This window comes from Nymphaea colorata, chromosome 6 (genome assembly GCF_008831285.2).
Source record: "Nymphaea colorata isolate Beijing-Zhang1983 chromosome 6, ASM883128v2, whole genome shotgun sequence".
Lineage (NCBI taxonomy): Eukaryota > Viridiplantae > Streptophyta > Magnoliopsida > Nymphaeales > Nymphaeaceae > Nymphaea > Nymphaea colorata.
This window is the reverse complement of record NC_045143.1, coordinates 10,640,441-10,661,951: the sequence shown is the minus strand read 5'-3', so window position 1 is coordinate 10,661,951 and position 21,511 is coordinate 10,640,441. Positions and strand designations below refer to the sequence as shown.

The 21,511-nt window shown below is 39.0% G+C and overlaps 2 protein-coding genes across 5 annotated transcripts; one reads left to right on the top strand and one right to left on the bottom strand.

Moving 5' to 3' along the window:
* The first annotated feature begins 2,603 nt into the window (after positions 1 to 2,603).
* LOC116256519 (late embryogenesis abundant protein At3g53040-like) lies at positions 2,604 to 4,173 on the top strand. Its single transcript, XM_050078450.1, has 3 exons — positions 2,604 to 3,422; positions 3,492 to 3,670; positions 3,768 to 4,173. The coding sequence occupies exons 1-3, from the start codon at positions 2,664 to 2,666 to the stop codon at positions 4,072 to 4,074; spliced, it is 1,245 nt and encodes a 414-aa protein (XP_049934407.1). The 5' UTR covers positions 2,604 to 2,663; the 3' UTR covers positions 4,075 to 4,173.
* Positions 4,174 to 6,304: 2,131 nt separating this feature from the next.
* On the bottom strand, positions 6,305 to 20,093 carry LOC116255815 (protein ALP1-like). Of its 4 annotated transcripts, none has more exons than XR_004172974.2 (3): positions 18,447 to 20,093; positions 18,081 to 18,131; positions 6,305 to 11,617 (listed from the first exon to the last, which is right to left on the bottom strand). XR_004172974.2 is itself a non-coding variant. In XM_031631844.2 (2 exons), the coding sequence occupies exon 1, from the start codon at positions 19,832 to 19,834 to the stop codon at positions 18,452 to 18,454; it is 1,383 nt and encodes a 460-aa protein (XP_031487704.1). In that variant the 5' UTR covers positions 19,835 to 20,070; the 3' UTR covers positions 6,305 to 11,617; positions 18,447 to 18,451. The 4 variants fall into 4 exon arrangements, 2 of the variants coding, with proteins under 2 accessions (XP_031487704.1, XP_031487705.1); XR_007573589.1 differs by lacking the exon at positions 6,305 to 11,617 and adding an exon at positions 11,626 to 15,826; XM_031631844.2 differs by lacking the exon at positions 18,081 to 18,131 and having other exon boundaries at positions 18,447 to 20,070.
* Positions 20,094 to 21,511: the final 1,418 nt, after the last annotated feature.

Here is a 21,511-nt window from a genome sequence, read left to right as displayed (position 1 = left end):
AAAAAAGGGAAGAAGGGTTCATGCATAGTTAAAGGGTAATGTTAACTTTTACCAACACATGGTGGAGGTCAGTAAAGCTATAACTTAAAAATGATGGTGAAAGTCGTTGGGACTTTTTACCGACACATTTAAATCATCGGTCACCAATGTCTAAGCAAAAGCACAGATGAAGAAGTAAGTTATACCGATGTCTTTGTTGGACGTCCGTATTATTTTGCTGAAAAACACTTTCACCTACACAAGGAGTAGGAAATCTCGCTAAAAAACAAACATTGACCAACTTGTCCCCACATGTCGAGGAAGGCCAATGTTCATCGATGCCATTTTCGAAACGTTGGTGAAAGTCCATCTTTACTAACACTCATGGTCGGACTCTGTAAAAATGAACTTTCATCGACAACCATCAAGCCACATCGTCTGTGTTCCTTTGTAGTGCTCAAATAGCATATCAAATTTTCTTGTTTAGCTAATCAAATAGAGATAATGGTTATGATAATTGATAGAATTATGCCAACAAAAAAAGGGTCTACTGCTATCATCACCTGCAAGGCTTGAGTAGGGGCCTATGAAAAGGCAAGTCTTTAGTTTGATTCTTTATGGGCATTATACTTCTTCATTTTAAGTGGTGGGGCATGATACCTAAATTGAAGAGCACACCATTGCTATCATTGATGCCAATACAGCCTATGTCCCTGAGGCAAGGGAATTGGAGGGGCCTTTAGACCTATTTTCTTAGTGGTTCGGTTGTTAACCTCCTACTCACCTGAAACTAAACTTTAAAAAACTTAGATGTATTTGTACTTTTGATAATTTTACTTTTTTTATTAGAGAGGAAGTTGGGGTTAGCAGATTGCCAGCAATTTGTGCTAAGGAAGACGTATTCTAGGCATTAAATTATTCATCTTCATCATCTTGAAGTCTAAATTGCCCAATGTCTTTCTTGGCCAGTAGAAAAAACAAGTAACTTGGATTTCACATTTGTCAAAAGGAAAAAGTCCAACCCAGTGCAAAGATTAGATCTTCTGACACATTTAACTTGCCAGAAACTACTGGAAGGTAGCTCCCATCCTCTTTATTGCTAAAGAATGATATGTACAAACAAAAAACTAGTTAAAGGAGGTTGTGCATTAAAACCAACAAAGAAAAAGTAGTAGAGACAGGCTAGCAAAACAGTGTTCAAATGTCCAAGGATGAGTTTTGCATTGGTGAAGGCCATAAAACATTTGGCTGCTCAGTAGATGCAATAAAAAAAAAATTACTTATGAAAATTAAAAGATGAAACAACAAATACCCTTTGTATAAAAAAATAAAAACTCATTAGTAGTCAGTTTCAAACAAAATTAGCAAGAGAAATTTCCTAGACTTGTTATGCAAATAATTCCATGTACCTTCTGAAGTTTTTGCTACCCATCCCAGAATATAGATGGTGAATAAATAGGAACTCATCTCAGTTAGAAAGCGGGGTCGAAGGGTGTTGTAGTTAGCGTCAGCATACTGTCTCTCTTATGATATAAGCAGGGTTTCTCTAAAATGTAAGATATAATTGAGGACATGCTCAGTGCTGATTGCAGAGAACTTTCAATGCGTCTCAGTAATATATCACTTTTGAGTCAATCCCTGGCTCACTTGGTTATATTCACGTGTTCTTTGCTTCTTATTGTGAAAGATAATACACATTGAACATTTTATCGTGACAATCTTTCTTTGCACACAAATTGAGAGTACACTACTTAAGAAAATGTTTTCAGGGTGAATCATTTCTGGGGGAAAAAGATCAGGATTTTTAGTCAGATTCTGCAGCTCCAACCGATAATCCCTACAAAAAAAATTGTGTTCTTTTGAACTGTAATGAAAAAGTGGACTACTTTTTTTTTATTAAGGATGCCAATGAATCTAATTTAAATCGGACATACCCTTTGTCATCACATATATTTAGATTCAAATTTGGATTTAATATGAATCAAGAACAATCACATCTAAATCCGAACTTGAACCTAATCCGATTTCATAATTTCAATATGATATAAATCCAATTTTATATTCATATTCAAATCTAAATCTAAATTTTGAATCAAATCTTACTGATTCTCAAAATATAAGAGTATGTATATATGATATTTATTTAAAATTGAATTCGATCCAAATTAAATATAAATCTGATCGGATATTTATACATATTCGAATTTAAATTCAAGTCCAATCAAATGTCAACTCTTAAAACTAAATTATTCTTAATCGAATATTAATTTTTTTCCACCAAATTTTTGGGAACCGTTTGATTGAATATCCGGCCAAACTAAAGTCAATAATGAAGAAGCACCGACGCGTTAAACCCTACCACGAGCCAATATGCATGGTCCTCCTTCCGTGGCAACGCTCAGCCACGGCCACGTTTGCCAGGCAAACATCCGAAAAGCCTCCTGAGTCATCAAAATATCAGCTCCATGCAACCACGTGCCACTGTTCACCACTCTCCTCCAGACACTTCTGATGGTAAAGCGCCATTTCCTCCGCCTCCTGGTGTCTTTTCTCCCCCGCCTATATCAATACCTCTTCTCCTTCATCCTTTTTCATTCTCTTTCTCTTGACTCTTCTCTTTCGAATACCACCAATTCTCAGTTTCATCGTCGTACCGAAGACCCGAGCTCTTCGTCGAGACAGTCATGGCCTCCATGCAAGAGCAGAGAGACAGGGAAGCAGCAGAAGTAGCAAGACAGGCTGCGGAGGAGCTAGAGAAGAGCGCCGATGAAGCTGCGGCGGCGCGGCGAGCGCAGGAAGAACTGGCCAAAGAGCCCGCCCATCGACCTACCGGCATACTTGGAGCCATTCAGGGGGGCACGGCCTCTATACTGAAGGCAGTGACTGGAAAGGCTCAAGAAACCACCGAGAAGGCGAAGGAGACTAAGGACGCAACGGCGGAGAAGGCGTCCGAGTACGCGGACTCCGCTGCCCAGAAGGCCAAAGAGACGAAGGACGCGACGGCGGAGACGGCGAGGGAGTACACAGACGCTGCTGCTCAGAAGGCAAAGGATGCCAAGGATAGCACCCTGGAGAAGGGGAGGGAGGTGAAGGATTCTACAGCGCAGAAAATGGAGGAGTACCGAGAGACTGCCAAGGAAAAGGCTGGAGAGACGAAGGATGCCGTCGCCGGTAAGGTAGGCGCTTACAAGGATACGGCGGCGGAGAAGGCGAGGGAGACGAAGGATGCTGCGGCAGGGAAGATGGAAGAATACAAACAGAGGATGGGAGAGTCGAAGGACGCAGCGGCGGAGAAGGTGCGGGAGTCGAAGGACGCAGCGGCGGAGAAGGCGCGAGAGTACAAGGACACCGCCGCTCAGAAGGCGCAGGAGTACAAGAATGCCGCTATCGGGACGAAAGAAGAAGCTAAAGAGAAGACGTCCGAGACTGCAGAAGCAGCCAAGGCAAGACTCTCTCTTTCTCTACAATGCACCAAGAAGGAAATCCTTGTTTAATCTCAATATTCGTTGCAGGAAGGAGTCAAGGACACGCATGAAAGGACGAGGCAGAAGATGGAGGAACTCAAAATAACAGGCAAGGAATCACAGGAGGAGATGGAACGGGACAGACAGAAGGGCAGGGAAGCTGCCAAGGAAGCAGAGGAGGAGATGGGTCGCAGGACTCGCGAGCTCAAGGAAGGCGCTGAAGAGAGGTATGTTTTGTGCTGCAATTCTACTACTTCCTCTTGATTCATTATTACGTTCTATGGTTTTCCCTCTTGACTTTCGAGTTACTCGTGGACTATCCAGAACTGCGGAGGCTAAAGGCTCGATATTTAGCGCGATTGGAGGCGTTGCAGGAGCCATCAGGGAAAAGCTAACCGGTGGAAAGGAGGAAGCTGGTCAGGTCGGGAAGCGCGGCGACGAGGGAGAGGAGGCTGCCATGGCGGCAAAGCCGGATCAGCTGCGACCGGAGCATATACATGGGGAAGTGCAGGAGGTGGCTGTGGTGGAGAAGGGTGGTGCCGGTGAAGGATTGGTTCATACCATCGTCGAAGCTGCTAGAGATGCAGTTGGTGGCCAGAAGACCACTGAGGAGAAGGTCCCTAAGATGTGACCTTTCCTAGTTCCCCTCTCTCTCTATCTCCCTCTATCTCTCTTGCTGGAGAAGAGTCTGTCTGTGCATAGTGTTTGTTTCTTGTAGAAGAGTTTTATGATGTGCTACTTCTTGTGGTGAGTCCTCTTTGTATTTTGGCATGCTCTCTTGACGACCTAAAAACTCGCCCGCGTAATTCAGCGGGCTTATGAAGAGCTTAAGCGTGAAGGAGAATTCATATGAAAGATTGGTACAAGGCAACTTAATAAGGAAAACTGTGGCATTCAAGGAGCTGACCAGGAATCTCTCAGGCTGTCTGGTCAAACAAAGGAGTAGCTATAGAAGAACATGTACAGGATCCTTTGATGCTTAATTTTATAACCTGGGTACGTATACTTGGCATAATTCCCGGTCACCAACCTTAAAATATAGCAGAGATGGATACAGCATGTGAGAGGGTTGATGCACTTATAATGCGGTGTCTAGCACCTGGTTAATCTGAATTGCATGCATTTAAGTACAATACTTTATCGTTTACTACCATGAGTTAAAATGTGATGCTTCATGCTACACTTTGTACCAGCATAATCCAGGGATTATAATTCTTATTCACCATTCTGTTTATTGCTCTAAGATATGATGAACCAGCATGACGCACACATAATAGCAGCACCAGCAACTTCCTGTATTAATCCCTTTGAACCATGTCCTCGGAATACGAATAAAACTTACCTTGTTGTTTACCTGCAACTGGCGCCTTTCCGATCTTCTCGTGGCGACATTCATGAAAAAATTATTCTGCTTTTCAAATTTATTCATATAGTTTGTCGTTACGAGTCCATACCACTAGCAGAATAATGCAAGGGACAAAGTTCACAATGTGACGATAAGCAGCATTAAGAAAAAAAAAAAAAGTCTAGAAAAGACAGCCACCGGTAGTACAGGGTCAAGAAATCCATCGATTCTAACCTTGTATATGTACAAACGAAGTTTATTCTGCCATAGTAAAGCAACCATGATATGAATGCCTTGCATTCACCATGTGCACGACGATATAATTGCTTTATCATGTAATCTTTATACAACAAAAGCAAGAACAGGCAACGCCCGTGGACTTCCATACCATCGTACTCGAAGGGGGCAGGCCTTGCAATGTACAAGGGTATCCTTACAATGCTTATACTGTACACGTAAACAACAAAAATATTTCAAAACTGTCTTAGTAGTTTAGAAAGTGGATGTGCATTCTAACAAACTATTTGCAAAAAGGGAATCACAAGAAGGGCCGCCCTACGCATGGTTTATGTCCTCAGACGGGTGGAGACAGAGACCTCAAGCAAAAGAAGCTTTACATCCATGCTTCTAATGTCCAATTGGCATTTGCCTAACCTATGCATAGTGGCCCATATTATAACTAACAGAAATAGTTGGTGGCGTAATCGTCGGTCAAAATACAAGAGAGGGCAAAATTCTGATTAAAAATGACGCAGCTTTTGGGCATTTCAAGCAAGGACCACTCTTCAATTGGATATAGAAGTCCACTCGGGATACACACCGCGAGGTGAAACTTCACCCTTACCCCTGTTCACTTACCCTTCGCCCCAAAGGAGTAGTAACACTTGCAGGAATCGAAGTGGCAACACGGTTAGCATCCCATCAGTTAGCATCCTCATCAGCCGGACCAGCTATATTATAAGTGTAGTCCGCTCTTGCCAATAACCAGGCTGAAAAAGAACACCATCGACCAGGCTGAAAAAGTAGACTTTCGCCGAGAGAATAGTGAAACTGAGAGCAGAAAATTATTGGTTTGGATGACAAATACTGACCCTATATTCTTTTTTTTGCAGATAAGGTAAATGAGTGTCAGCTAAATTCACCCAGCTATCATGAGCAAGCTGGTCATACATATGAAGGAGAGAGGATATACCTTAGGGTTGTTCAAGAAAGGTAAGATGCGGTTGAATCAGGTCCTAACTACCATGCAGGTCAGATATAAATGGTTTTGGTCTGTCCTATTATGGATAGTTTGGCAGTAGAGACATATTATAAGTGTCACATAAATCTTTTAATGTTCTGCCTTAAAAATTTTTAGGGCAGATTCCTGAGACATTTACAAAGTATCCACATTGCCAAACAACCTCTTATGAGTTCAAGTCCTACACGTGCGACCTGATTGGATCCCAAGCAAACAATTTCCCTAATTTTGGTATATGTCCCGTCCATATTTAGTAAAATTCAAATGAATCAGGTCTTATACAAAAGTATTATCTTGCCTTCCGTGCAGAATATCGGCAAAGTGATGGATGAAGAGATAGAAGGTTGAAGAAGACGAAGTACAAGCAAGAGGGCTAAATGAGCTCCATTAATTGTTAAACAACTGCCTTCCATGCTCAACATGAGCAAAGTACATGATAAAAGAAAAAGGAACTAAGGAATTAACATGAGAAAAAAATTATGCAAAAGGACAATCATGCTTCATACCGACAATATGAGATTCTGGTCCCTGAAGTCTTTGCCAGCTTATCTCAAAACTCTTCTTGCCGAACACTTATCACAGATCAGGAGTTTTCACTAACACCTCTTGAGAAAGAGGAGGTGATGAAAGCAACAGCTGCTGCTGCTTGGTCATGCTTCATCCATGTCTCATATTTGAGATCTAAAACAATTTTTGCAGAGCCACCAGCTCTATTACCATCATTAGTTTCCTGCATTGCATGACATATTCCAGAGGGACTGAAATCGATCCATCAAGGTGTTTAGAGAGACCTTGACATTTAACCAATAAAAGACTTTGCATTTTCCGGTCAAGAAATTTGAGGTAAGTTTTTTATAAACTAGTTCTCCCAGAAAATTGGAGGAGATAACAGATTGAGAATAGAGGTCCATGTGACAAAACAAGAGGATAAAAGTAGTGGAAGTATAAGAATTAAGAGGACAGAAGAAAATGAATGAATTTTTTTCGGAAGGAAAAATTGAAAAATAAGCAGCTTTGAATTTAGAACAACCAGAATTCTTCTTGCTGAAACATTACTTCTCTTCTCTCCTTTGGATACAAATACATACACCTCAGAAATATATATAGTACTTATATATATGTATATTCTCCCTCTCTTTTGGTCCTTGTTCATTCCTTTTTTAGTAAAAGAGAGATCAAACATCAAATTGAGAGATTCTGTTGTTTACTGAAACTGCACAACTTGAGCAACCCAACAGCACACAGGCAATATTATGTAGAACAGAGAAAACATCTTTGATGTCATGAAAACTGTTCAGTTGATGAGGGACAGATATGGGATGCTGGACAAAATTGAATCGTATGAATAAAGGATGATGGTATGACGCAGAACAGAATAAGTAAAACAGAAGAGAAATAAGATATTGCTGGGTAGAAGAGAAGAGAACAGAATGGAGAAAAAGTAAGGAGGGGTAGTAAGAATAAGTGAAGTGAGGAAATAATTGACACAGGAGTACTCAAATTATGAATAGGTGACATTAAAAAAACATTATGGCAAGAAAATAGAATAAAGCAAACACATTTAAGGAGCCAAAGGAGAGAGGAAACAAATGAAAGAAATGCAAACAGAGATATTCAGAAGCAGAAGAGATCACTTGGAACACAATTTTCAGAAAAAAGCAGTCCTAGGATCAGATTCACTCTGTGTATGACAGAAATCTCCCAAAACGCTTTACAAGAAAGAATAAAGAAAAGAAGAGGAAAAACTGCACAAGATCAAATGTCACAACGATATGTGGTAGTAATTGTTCTATTGACAATAAAAGGGCATCACCCTAATTGACAAAGTACGACGAGAAAAATTGGGTATTTATATAGTATGTATATATACAACGTAAGTCACATGGGTACGGGTATGGTATGGGGATGGGTACGGAGATACAGGTACGGACACGACAACTTTAAAAAATGTGGGTACGGGGGTACGGTAGGATATATGTATGTAATATGTGGATATGCAAAATAACACAAAAAAAAATGAAAGCAACATTTTAATAAACAAGTAATATAAATAAAAACATTATATGTTAATGAACAATAACTCTAAGAATAAAATAAAAAGTGAGGTGGAAAAAATTAAATCAAAGTAAAAGTAAGAAGTTTGGATCTAAAGGTACCCAAGTGTGTCCAAGTAGCTTGGGTATGGGTACGGCGACACAGGTACGTGGACCTTACTGAAGTACCAATGTGACTTAGTATACAACATATTGTTTGGATTGGACATGCTCAAATCCAAAATAATAAAAGAAATAACATATACATCTCTTGAATAGAAACTTTTCACATCATTATTCATCTTATTAGTTGTTTGGCCATGTCAGTACTAGCAGACAAGTCTTCTTATTTCACTCTATTAGATTCATATCCAGATCCGAAATAGTAAACTAATGATATATACATCTCTCTTAAAAAAAGCTTTTCACACTACTGTTCATGTTATTAACTATTTGTCCATGACAATTTTAGCACATAAGTCTCCTCACTTCACTCTTTATAGACAACATCCTGATCCTAATGAATTGTGTACTTTTGGTTTATGTGTTATATCCACATTAACACATCTAAGACAGTTGTGAAGTGCATATTGATTGGATATGCAGACAAACATAAGAGATACTATGCTATGATCCTATTGCAAGAACATGATTCTAGAAACATTGTGCTTTGAATCTTTTCACGAACAAGATTTTGTCGATACAATATCATTATACAAAAAAAATACTCCCGCAACATTGAGGTCCATGATCCTTGTTTGCCTGTGCAAATTCAAATTTTTTGCCAATTCTTTAACTTAAATGGAGGGTTGCAAGAACATACAACCATTGCACATATGTCTGAAATAGTACAATTAGACCTGGGTGCCGGGCCGGACCGCCGGCAGGTAGTCGGTACCCGGCCAATACGGGCCCAGGTCCGGGCCGAACGGGGGGCCGATCCGGACAGATAACTTTTAAATAATATTTGTTATTAATAATATATACCTTATTATTAAAATTATATTTTATATTCAAAAAATATTTTATATTTTAAAAAATAATTTTTTTATCCGGCCCGATGCCCAAGTCAGAGTACAATGGCTTCCAGGACAAGTCTATGTTTGAAGAGAAAATGATCCTACATGAGATATGTAAGAACCTAGGACAAGTTACCCTATATGGAGATGAGACAGAGTTCATCGTCCAATCCAACGGTGGGTTAATTATGAATATTTTTTCATGAACTTTTAATTGTTTATGTATCAGGTTGCTAACAAGATGAACTCACTACCTTCAATAAATGGATAGAATGTCAGACCAGGAAGGTGGTGCCTACACGTAAGGAAAAAATGTCGTATAATGCAAGTGATATTATAAGATCAAATATAAACCAGATAGAATCCTTGAGAGAAAAAGTAGGGCCTGTGGTGCGTGCTAACCCAACAATATGGGAAACACTGCAATGAGACTTTCAGTCCCATAGACAATAAGGGAACAGTTTGCATTATTATGTCATTGGCAGTACACTCAATGAGATGTCAAAAATATCTTTCCTAGAAATGAGAAGTAATTATACAAGGAGAAACCTCTGGATATGCCAAACAAGACCCCAATGCCAGAGTGTACAAACTAAGAAAAATTCACCTACTTGATTGAAGTTAAGGGCGGACACTGAAACGGGTGCATGATGGGTACCCTGTACTCAGCCCAACTCAGCACAATAATATTTATAACATTATTTTATTTAATATATATAATCTTTTTATATAATATTATATATATATATATATTATAATCAGGTCGCAGGCTGTCGAGCGGGGGCCCAGGCTGTAGGCATGGACTGCAGCCAGCCTGAGCCCGACTTCTTATTCTAGCTCAATCGGGCAGACCCGATCCCATCCCTAACTGAAGTGAGAATCTCATTCTTGGTTAGAATCCTTTTCCCTCCAGCTTCAAAAAATTGGAGTTTTCGAAGGTGGCGTCTTGCCCATTTTCTTATTTTTAAGAAAGAGAATATCACTACTTTACTCTTCATATATGTTGACAAATTTATTATCATAGGCAACTTAGATAACCATCTACAAACAGTCAAAGACTTATGATGCACACTTTCAAGATAAAAGATCTTAAAGAATTTAGACATTTTCTTGAGGTTAAATTGGACGGACAAGGATACATGTCGACTCTTTTGCAACATAAGTAAACTCTTGATTTATTGAATAGGGTAGAAAGGACAAATAGTAAGCCTATGAATACACCTGGTATTCCATAGTAAAGGCTCAACACTAAAAATGGAAACATGCACCATCATAGTTGGCAAGCCCATGACTCAGAATAAGATCGGCTGCAGATTGGGTCACTGGGTCAGAGAATTGTCTTTCCTCTAGCTCTAGAATAGGACATTATATGGACTGGATTTGATGGATCAGTCATCTTAAAATTAAGTTTCATTTCTTGTCCCAAACATCACTTGTGGCATACCATATCTTGATTGATTGACGTAATTTTTCTACAGCGTGTACATTCCCATAATGATGGTGCTTTTCCAAAATCAAACTTTGTTATTCAGCATCTTGGACTAACCATCTCTTAGAAGGTGTTGTTAAGAGATCATCAATTCCTAATGAAATGGATAGTTGAGTCCCTGGTTCTCCAATGGATTGACCCACAATAATACCTACTGCTTCTCCCAATTCAACCAGGTCACCACGAGTGGGACACGACCATAACATAATCGAAAGATCCAAGATGCACTTTGGCAAGTGAAGGGCTGGGTTAGGTCATAATTTTTTATAGTGCATTTTCTATAAATATAAGAAAAAGGCAAGTACGGCAGGACTATATGTTCGAATTTTTTTATCAACTAAAGGTGAATAACATGTAATATGAGTATTTGTGTTTATTTAGTAAAGTTTGTGATAGCTCACAATTCCAAAAGTAACAAACTTCAGTATTCAGAAATGCACAACAAAGAAGCACATGTAATTAGTTGACGATCCCAGCTGACTCAGTGGGCCTTGACTCGTGACCCAGTAAATGGATGATCCTAGCTTACTCGAGCAACTCATGACTCGGATGGGTAAGTTTGCTAACTATGGCCCGCCCAAATACTAAAACATTGTTGGAATGCTTCAATATCTTAAATTTTTTATTATGTCAATCAAGTATCGAAATTTATGCATGTGTCAAGGGTAAACCATGTCGATGTTGTCAAAAGAATTCAGGATGCCTAAAAGTGACCATTGGTGATAAACAAACCTAGAATGATGATAGAGGGCATGAAATCAACCGTTATAAACATGTAGATTAGGTGAGAGCCAGATGAGAGGAGATCTGCTTCTAAGTATTAAATATCTATGGGACACAATTTTGTATCATGGAGTAGTAAAAACAAAGTAACTACAACAAGATCAAGTACAAAAGCTGAATACATGTCCATGGCAATATAGACAGAGAAAAATGAAGCTACATGAGTTCAATATTTACAAGGTGGTTTAGGAGAAGTCTCATGATGCCTGCAATTGTGTGACAATTGGAGTGTTGTTGATATCATTCTCAATCCAATTTGTTGTAGCTGCATAAAATACGTCAAAATAGATGAACACTACATTAGACAAAAAGTTGAAGACAAATCGAGCCATTCATAGAAAATCAAGTTACTCGTTTACTTACCGAAGGCCTAAGAAAAGCATTAATTTGGCCATTAGAGAACAAGTTGTCCATAGTTCTGAAGCATGTATAACTTTAGGAGGGTGATAAGCTATAGTTGGATCCAATGTGTTTTGGATCTGGAGAAAGCTTGCGTAGATTCAAACATATCTAATATTTTAGCACACTTGATGAACATGAGCTGAATTACAATATTATATATTGTCTTATATCCAAAGGAGTTAAAGTTAAAAACAGTTATTAAAGTCATAAAATAAATTTGAAAGACATAACATATATTAGAAATACTAAAAATGCAAAAATATCATTAAAAAAATAGTTTCATGTTCACATTTTTTTCCAAACATTGTCACTTTTTCCTCCGTCACGTTTTGATAAAGACAGACATGTGTGACAATGTTTAGAACATAAAACAGGCCCATGCTCTTTTATTATCCTACTTGTTATTGGGCTTGCCTCTAGAGATTCTTTAGTTGCTTTCATTCATCCAATCATGTGAATGGATGATCAGTTTATAAAACCAGTCTGGACCACTTAGGTCAGGGATAAAACCTGAACAACATATGTTTCTTACCAAAAAGCATTTTAAACAATATATAAATATTCTAACATGTTTATAAATGGCTTATCCAATACAAGTCATTCACATTGTTTTTATGAAAAATATTAATTTTTCTACTACTGAATTTTGATGCTATTAGAACCATCAAGTTCTTGATGATTACATTTAGACTTGAAAAAAGAAAATTGACTTAATATATGTTTCCCATCAAATCACTTTTAAAATCATATCTATGAGGTTAGACTGCACAAAGAATACTTAGTCAAAACATATTTCATGAAGTCAGGTTTTCATCTTTGACTTAGGTGTTCTAGGACATAACTCATTCTTATATATATAGTGTGTTGCTAAATGGGAAGTTATGGCTTCTAAGAAGCATGTGATTAAATCAGGTAAGCAGCACCTTTCTGTCCATTGGATTCTATTTTTGGTTTAGAATATTCAAACTTATTCCTGTGATGAATGCTTACAGTAGTGCGAAATGTTGTATCACCTTTTCATTTATGTTGCTTCATAGTCATTCCTTCCAAGCAATGCCATCAGATGGAGTTGCAGTAGTGACTACAGTTGCCACAAATACATGGAATAAAGCAATCTGATGTATCCTGAATTTGACCCTTAACTTGCTTTAGGAGTTACAACAAATAGCTGAGATTATGGCAATTGGTTGAAGCATCTCAATAGCTTAGCGCCAGGCAGCGCCAAGCGGCTGGGCAGGACTAGGCGCCTAGGCAAAAAAGGTGACCCTTTTTTTCGTTTTTTTAGTTATGTTAACCATTATATAATAAAATTATGTACTTAATGAGTGAACTGTAAGCTTCTATTCCAAGTAAAACTTGAAAAGCTGTTCTGTGCGGTTCCAATTGAATGATTATACTTTGTAAGCAAAGCCAAAAGGTAAAATATGAAAAACTGTTCTGTTCTTGTTTACATGACAGATTAACAGTACATTTCCAGCTTGTTTACATACTGGAAAACTGTGCTGTTCTGTTCTAGCTACTGCCTTAGTTTGATACACAAAAACAAGTCATTCTTGTTTACATACTGTACAATGCTTACGTTTCTTATAGACTATTTCAGTTATAGACCTTATAGACTATTTCACTTGAATCATTTCAAGCAAAAATCATATCAAATCAGTACATGTAATATACATTACAAGTTTACAACAGATTGTACATATAACGTATAACATACATATAACACACAAAACCCTCACAAATGAGAAAATAAATCTATATTTAGGTTGCAAAAGTGAGGTCTGCATGTATTTCTCTGATTACTAGACATGCATTAAACAAGAGAAAATGGTGGTCTTTTTACCATAAACCTAGGTTTTACATGGGTAAGAAGACGGGCATAGGTTCCACAAAATATGTTTTAGAGCACATAAGATATATACAGAAATTTATTGGTTTTACAGAATATGTACTTAACGTATGGCTGGAACTTCCACTTGATGAGTTGATATAGAATATGTAATTAACGTACAGCAAACTGTATGTAAAGAATAGAAATTATATAATATAACTGCATGTAATATAAGTATATACAGTATAACAGTGTATAATAAAATTACAGGACTTAATTTGAAGGGAAGGTGACTTTTCACTTTCCCATGGACTAGCCGTGCTAGTGCCTAGTCCAGCCTAGGTGCACCCAGGCACCAGTCTAACACCGTCCCCTAAGTGATGGGCTTAGGCAACAGGTGTGGATTCACTATGGACTAGTCCACGCCTTAACAACTAAGCTCAATAGCTGCTTCATATGTGGAGTCTTCATCTAAATCAAGGCTTGAAAACTTAGTAGTTTTAGTATGCCACTGTTAGGTTCATACCAGTACAATATAATGTTCTTAGTGCCTTTGTGCACTTTGAGTGAAGCTTTTGGGCTTCTTGTATTATGAGTTTTTTGATTGTGTGTGTGTTGCCTCGTATTGGTATCAGAGCTACATCATCCATGATTGAATCCATTTGAAGATGAGTTACTGCCTTGAGAAACATGCTGATGAAGTCTCTTTGGTGATCAACCTTCATGTTTCTTCCTCCTGTGCATAGATCTATAGTGTAAAATAATTGGCGTTTATCTCTTGGAGTTGAAGATCAACAGCTCCAACTAAATACTTGGAACCATATAGAAAGCAACTAAGCAAGAGTATTTTGGTTTATGTTAAAGGCACTCTTCTCAAACCTGATGCTAAACTTGCCAAAAAGAATATAGAAATTTAAGATTCTTGAAGGAGATGAAAGAAAGAGAGCTAGAAAAATTCAATATAAAGCATCGATGAATGGGAAATTAAAAAGATTTTCTCATGGTTTTTCTCTACTGTTGAAACTTGTATCAATCAGCATTTTGAAGCAAGGAAGTGATGCATGGGACTATCTCAAGAGGATACACACTTAAAGAGGTGTCTCACAAACAAGTCTTCAACAAGGAGATCTGAGTATAAAGGAACACATTTTGCAGAATTTTCATCCATTCAGCATGAATCGGCTGTTCTTGAACTCCAGTGGAAAAGAGAGGCAATTGAGTGCTTCAAAATAAACTAAAAGAGGAACTGCATGCGTCAAAAGTAAATAGAAAACAAAAAGGAATGGTTTTTAATTTTTTTCAAATGGACTTAGGCCTGAATTTGAGGAAACAAGGTCCAAGCTTCTATCCTCTCTCTCTCTTGAAGATATTCCCCCTAAACTTAATGGGAATAAAACAAGAATGTGAATGAAAATAGCAAATGACTATGCATTGGCCACCATCAAAAGCGTGAATAAAGAAGAAGAAAATGTGCTTGTCTAGACTGGGGACCAAAATGAAAACTTACAATTCTCCTCAATTCAAGAACCAAAATCAAGAGAGGCCATGCTTGCTAAAAGCTACATAATATCAAAACCTGTTTATCCACAGTGGAAGAAGAAAGTAGCAACGTCAACTATTAATTAAACTAGCAAAGAAAGGGGTTCATCTTCATCTTCTATTGTAGGAACCATGCCTTGAATTTTTTGGAGGCGCTTCCACCTCTTCTTTGGAATTTGGTTTCAAATGTCAAACTGTCAATAGTTTCTACTTCATTTATCCTGCTAAGACTCTTCAGCTTCATGATTGAGGACACGTTTTCCATAGAACCCCTAATGGTTGTCTCTTTACATTTCAAAATCCCAAGAAAGGCTCTTTGACTATTATGGTGTACTGGAATAAGGTCAAATTGACCAGTTGCCTTCGATAGAAGTTTTTTATCGAGACAAAGTTCAACAAAGTTTTGCCAATTTAAGACCAGAATCTGATGTCCATTTTAGTACTTCACGATGCTTCCCTATTCTTCAATCATTTAAAGAACCTAGGCATAAAAATGTGCAAGAACTTGGCACCACTTAGTAGTCAGTGTCATTTTTAGAAGGCAGTATAAAAGCCCAAGCACGGAGGCATCCAAGTTGAGTGTGCTTTCTCGACTGCATTTAGCCTCGACTTCACCCCTCTTCGTCATTCTACACTTTGAGAAATCTTCATTCTAGAAGTGCTAGAGCCTGGTGGCGTTCACTTTGCAGTGGGAGCATGTTCCTGTGAAAAGATTAGTCACATTTCAATGCAAATAGATGTGATCTTTCTATATTTTTTTCTCACATCAGGCATTTTCCCCATCCCATTATTCCGTCTTTCTTGTTCAGATCAGGCATAAATATTCCAGCTCATGAAGATAGAAACATACCATGAGAAAGAACTTCAGGTGTCCTTACAAAGCTTGATCAAAACCTCTATTCAAGAAGGAAAATGGGAATTGGGTTTCAAGACTTGTTCAAAATAAAATGGATGCCACCAATGTTCGCATTTCTCTTTTGGGGAAGAAGGGACCCTTTCTCATATCTTAACTAAGGCTCTTGCATCACAAATATTTTCAATTTTTTCTTGAGACAAATGTTTGATGCTCACTAAAAGTTTGAGGGAGGCGTTGCATCATATATGTACACGATATATATATATATATATATATGTCTTGTAAATAGATCCCTTGTATATAATTTTTTCCTTTCTTTGTATGTACATTTTTTATCTTTTCTTTTCTGTATTTTTCCTTCTTTTTCTGTATCTTTACTTCTGGTTCTTATTTTTCTGTTTCTCTTCTCTTTCTAAAGAACTAGCTGTTGGCCAGTCCCAGCAGCTACTTTTCTAGCTGTTGGAAAGAGAGCAACAGCTAGTTTCCTCTACTTTTACTGTTTATTCTCTTATATATTTGGGACCAAGTCCCTCTTCTATGTATGGCCTGAGTGCCAAGTTGTACTATCTTCTCGTATTCCAATAGTGTTAGAGTGTTTTATGAAGGGTGTGTAGCCATTCTGGTTGGTTTTGGACTCCAGTTACAGTTAAGATATTTTAAGATATTTTATACGTTTTGGTGGTTAAGTATGGACCTCTATGGATTGACATGCAGTTATCCACTTACGGGCATTTTAAACATTCCACTCCTCAATACCTCAATATGTTTTGAGTTACTAAAGAAGAGTTCTCCCACTATGAGAAGCTTCTGCAGCATAGTAGCATACAGAGGGTCGACATTCTACTCTCTGCAACTTGCGCAGACCAGATTCAATACAACAGGTTGGAGTTCTTGATGTTTTTCAAGAGTTTTGTAATGCTTGTTTGGTTTTAAGAACAAGATGAAGAAACAATAGTGTAGGGTGGATCTCATGGATCTGGATTGTTTATCATTTCAACTGTTAAATATGAAGCTACAACCTATTTAATAAAAGTTATCTAATGAGATGTGAATTTGAATTTAGATTTGGGGTGTTGTTCTAATGTGAAACGCTGTCAATCTTTACAAATATCCACAACATTTTAAAAAAAATTGTGATAGCAACTTCAGAAAGGAAGAAAGCATTTCTTTATTGTGACTTCATGTGTATGCTGTCCATTTTTTTTGTTTCTTGTAAATTATATTTTTGTAAGAAGGTTAGTAGAAGAGCCATAGTTTCACATTTTTTCAATCATTTTTATATGGTTTTAAATTTTTTGGATTTCTGATATTGTCCCAAGATTTTTTCAAGGAAACAAGATCTTAAAAGTCCAACAAAAAGCTCCTAAAAAAATATTTGCAACAACCGCATCGAGAACCAAAAGTTATATCCATGTATGCTAAAAAAATGCACATACTTCATCAATAGCTTAATACATTCTAAAACATACGTCGCAGGTAAACCAAGTTAATGTTAACCAAAGTTCCAAACTATAACTAAGTTTTCTTGCTGCAAAACTTGGGTTTTTACTTTTTAGACCAAGCACTTAAAGTTGGGTTTTTGTATTAGCAAAAGACCAGGTTGTGAAACCGAGTTTTTCATGAAAGATGGGTGGTAGGAAACCAGGTTTCCAAGGGTTGCATCCAAACAGGATACCATGTTGTCTCCAAAGCGCAATATGACATGATTTGAACTGTTCGTGTCTGCATACATGATTAGTCAAATAAACTTGGAGGGTAAAAGGAACTTTGATGAGGTCCATATTTTTGTGATTATCACTTAGGGCCTAGGGGGTTTGCTTCAGTTCAACATGAAAGCGATCATGATCAGGTGCACAGTAGTACTTAAGTTCTTTTTTTTTTTATGTAAATATGCTGTTTCCTCTTCGGTATCTTACATTAATGTTGTCTGTTTTCCGACTTGTGATGTGTCAGCTGCTTCCAATATTTAACATAAATATGAGCAGCAAACCCCCCAACAGAATAACTTGCTTTAACATAAGCATATGACGCTTGAATAAACGTTTTAAGCCCAGATGTAGAAATAAAGCCAAGAAGATAATGCAGAAAAGATACACGTACTGTAATCAGGAAAAACAGTCTCAAGGCAAGTTAACAACCTTCATCGATCACCTAAAAATGAAGAAAAACACGTGCTTGAAAGAGATTGCACACTTTTTCTATCAGAAAATGAATTATAAACTAGAATCAGAGATAAAACAGATATCATTTTTTGCTCCAGACTAGAAAACGGCAAAAACTGATGAAGGTAAGTAAGACAGCTGTTGTTCCTCCTAACTGAATCAATATTTGATGACTCAACCTGCTATAGACATTGCAGCCTTCCAAAGGAAAAGGAAAGACGAAAAGCGCCATTCCAATCATAGAATGCCTCATTCGGATACCAGTAAAGACAAAAAAAAAAAAAAAAGAAATATGACTCCAGACCTCTTCTATCTTGTAGGGAGTCGCTGTTGCCTCTCTTGAATCTCATCCGCAATGGCCTGCCTCAAACTCTCTCCAAAATAATAGAACGATTTCTCATTCTCGAGCGTCCTCGAAGGAGGCCCCGATTCCTTAGGTTCCTTGTAGAGCACGGGTTCCGGCTCTCCAGCAAATTGGCATATATTGTGGAGAACACAGCAAGCAACGATGGTCTGCGGAGCATGGTTAATCCCCACATTCAAATCCTGCAGAATCCTCCACCTCCCCTTGAGCAATCCGATGGCTTGCTCCACCATTGATCGGCCTTTCATCAACGAAGCGTCGAAGAAGTTCTGCGCGAGCGTGCCAGTCGAATTAGAGGTGAAGGGCGTTAGCAGGAAGGAGAGCAAAGGGTAACACCAATCCCCAATAATATATGGCCTAACGTGGTGCCCCCGGACGGAGATGACAGTGTCCCGGAGGATCTCGGCCGAGGTGAGGCGGTTGTAGAGGGCACTATCCCTAAAATGGGTGGCGTCGTCAGAGGCGCCAGGAGCCTTGACGCAAACGTCCCAGAAGATCTTCCGGTGGTCGGAAACCACCTGGAGCAGGATGGAGCAGTACCCATACCGGCACCGGAAACTCGCGGGGTCGACAATACGAGCTTCAGTGGTGCGAGCGAGCTTGACATAGCTGCCATCAATGGCGCCGCAGACGTTGGGGAGGCCTGTGATCTCGCGGAAGGCGTGGATGGTCTCGAGGAGGCGGTGACCGCCGGGAGTGCGGATATAGTTGGGGTAGAGCTTGGTCGCGAGGAGGCGGGTGACCAAATTTGTGAGCTTGGATATCTGGTAGGGCTTGAGCTTGTAGTGGGCAGCCATGGCCTTAAGGGAGTGGCCGTGGGCCAAGCGGGAAAGGACGATGGCAACGGCGTAGTCGGCCGGCAGGCCAAGGTCGACGGCCAGGGACTTCTGGAGATGGGGCTTGAGCTGGTCCACTAGATTGGCGAACACCGGGTAGGAGAGGCCATAGGCGGAACGCCACTGCGCATCGCGCGTCTGCGGCTCCATCGACCATATTCGTTCATTCGTGAGGGAACGGAAGGCGTCGACATTCCTGTCGGAGGAGGAGTTGGGCGTGGCGGCGGTGGTGGCGGTAGTGGTGGTGGTGGTAGTGGTAGTGGTCGTCGTTGTGGTGGTGGTGGTGGTGGAGGCGGAGGTCGGGGAGGAGGAGGAGGCAGTGGATCGGGAACGAAGGGCTGCGGCATGCGAAAGGACAGAGGCGATCACGAAGAAGAGGAGAGGGGCGGAGCTGGAGTAGGCGTCGGCGAGGGAGGAGGTTGGGAGGGCGGGGTCAAGATAGTTGTGAAGCTGCAGCAGGTTGGACAGCATCATGAAGAGAGAAGGATCCATTGCTCCTTTTTTTCTCTCCGTCTTTCTGCCCTCTCTTTTCCCTCTCTCCCACTATATCAGCAGGCGAGATTTTGAGGACGGAGCCTGCACTTCGGTTTGAGGTTGAAAGGGGTGAGAACTCAGAAGAGAGACAGAGAGCCCGCTCTGAGGTCTTCGTTTTACGTTATGCTCAAGGTTGAAAGTCCACAACGACTGCCGGTCATCCGGCCCCGCCCGATTCCATTTCAATAAAAAGAAAGTTAAAATATTTTATGTTTTATCCATAAGTATATGAAACAATATATAAAAATATAATAATAATATTTTTAAGGTAGCTCGAGCCCATGTTTACAACCTAGGCTCGGTCCAGCGCGCAGCCTTAATAACAAGGAAGGAACTAGTGAGCACGGTCAATTAGGTATTGATTATACTCAATTTAATTGTATATCTCAGTTCTCTGATTGTATAAAGAGCTTGGATATCTCAGTTCTGTGATTGTATAATTTTTTTTTTCTTCTTTTAATTTACGTATTGCTTATATTGAATTTAATTGTTCAATAAGGATTTGTTGTAGTCTGTAGCATTTAGGGGCTTGCTGTTTTGCTTTTAAGGATTTGGATTTTGGGGCTTCTACTAGCATTTAAGGGTTTGTTGTATGTTCACTTAGTTTCTTGTAATAGCATCAACTTTTCCCATATAAACTTCGCATATCAGTCGTTCTAAATTTCATTCATCCTGACTCTCAAACTGAAGCATGACCTTGCAATCTTTGATTAGGAACATCTATAACAGTTTGATGCTCTACTAATCACAGCTGACCATGGGCCATGGTGAAAATAATTGCCCTATTTGCAGACTGGTTAGAGCATCCATTCAAACTCAAAACAGCATGGTCTTGCTCATATTTCAGTGACAAAAGGGCAAAAATGATTGAGGCTAAAGAGTGACAAGTTTCATGATGGAGACCCATGCATTCGGTCGCTTCAGTCTTGCTCCACTGTTTAATGTATAAGATGGGTAGTATTAATTTATAAAATTCTAAGCACCTATATGGCTGTCATAGCATTTCTTTGCATAATCATTGATAGTTGCTGTCATTAAGAATGTCTATGTTATACCCAAATTCATAGTTGCAGCAGATCATGTGAGCACTGCATATAGACGAAATTTACACCCTTGGATTACGAAGTCCTTATACGTTTTAATTGTTCACAAAATCATTTATTTTCATTAGATTGGAATTTATGCTGTCCTAAATCTTGATTAGTATTAGACACATACCTGCATGCACAAAGACTCGTTAAACAAAGGGTGGGTGGTTAATTAGTTATGCAAATGATCCTATCAGTGACATTAATTTTTTACCTTGGATGACTTCATCTTAGGGCTTCGTTTTTAGCTTTCAAAAAGATGCATGATTATCATTTATGGCAACCATCCATCACCCTGGAGCACTGGCTATGTATGAATGGATTTCCAGCCACAATGACTCATGGTGATAGAACATAACATGTATGCTATAAAGTCCACTAGGTGTTTCATAGATATGTTTGGCAATGCAATTTTCAATCTTGGTTTATTTGTAGGGCCATTATTCTCGTTTGCTTGTCAAAAGTCCACTAGGTGTTTCATAGATATGTTTGGCAATGCAATTTTCAATCTTGATTTATTTGTAGGGCCATTATTCTCATTTGCTTG

Excerpts from the sequence above, each read along its gene's own strand:
- LOC116256519 (XM_050078450.1), top strand. The coding sequence starts at position 2,664 with ATGGCCTCCATGCAAGAGCAGAGAGACAGGGAAGCAGCAGAAGTAGCA. Across the intron at positions 3,423-3,491 it reads AGACTGCAGAAGCAGCCAAG|GAAGGAGTCAAGGACACGCA; the intron begins GCAAGACTCTCT and ends TATTCGTTGCAG. Across the intron at positions 3,671-3,767 it reads AAGGAAGGCGCTGAAGAGAG|AACTGCGGAGGCTAAAGGCT; the intron begins GTATGTTTTGTG and ends TGGACTATCCAG.
- LOC116255815 (XM_031631845.2), bottom strand. The coding sequence starts at position 19,834 with ATGGATCCTTCTCTCTTCATGATGCTGTCCAACCTGCTGCAGCTTCAC.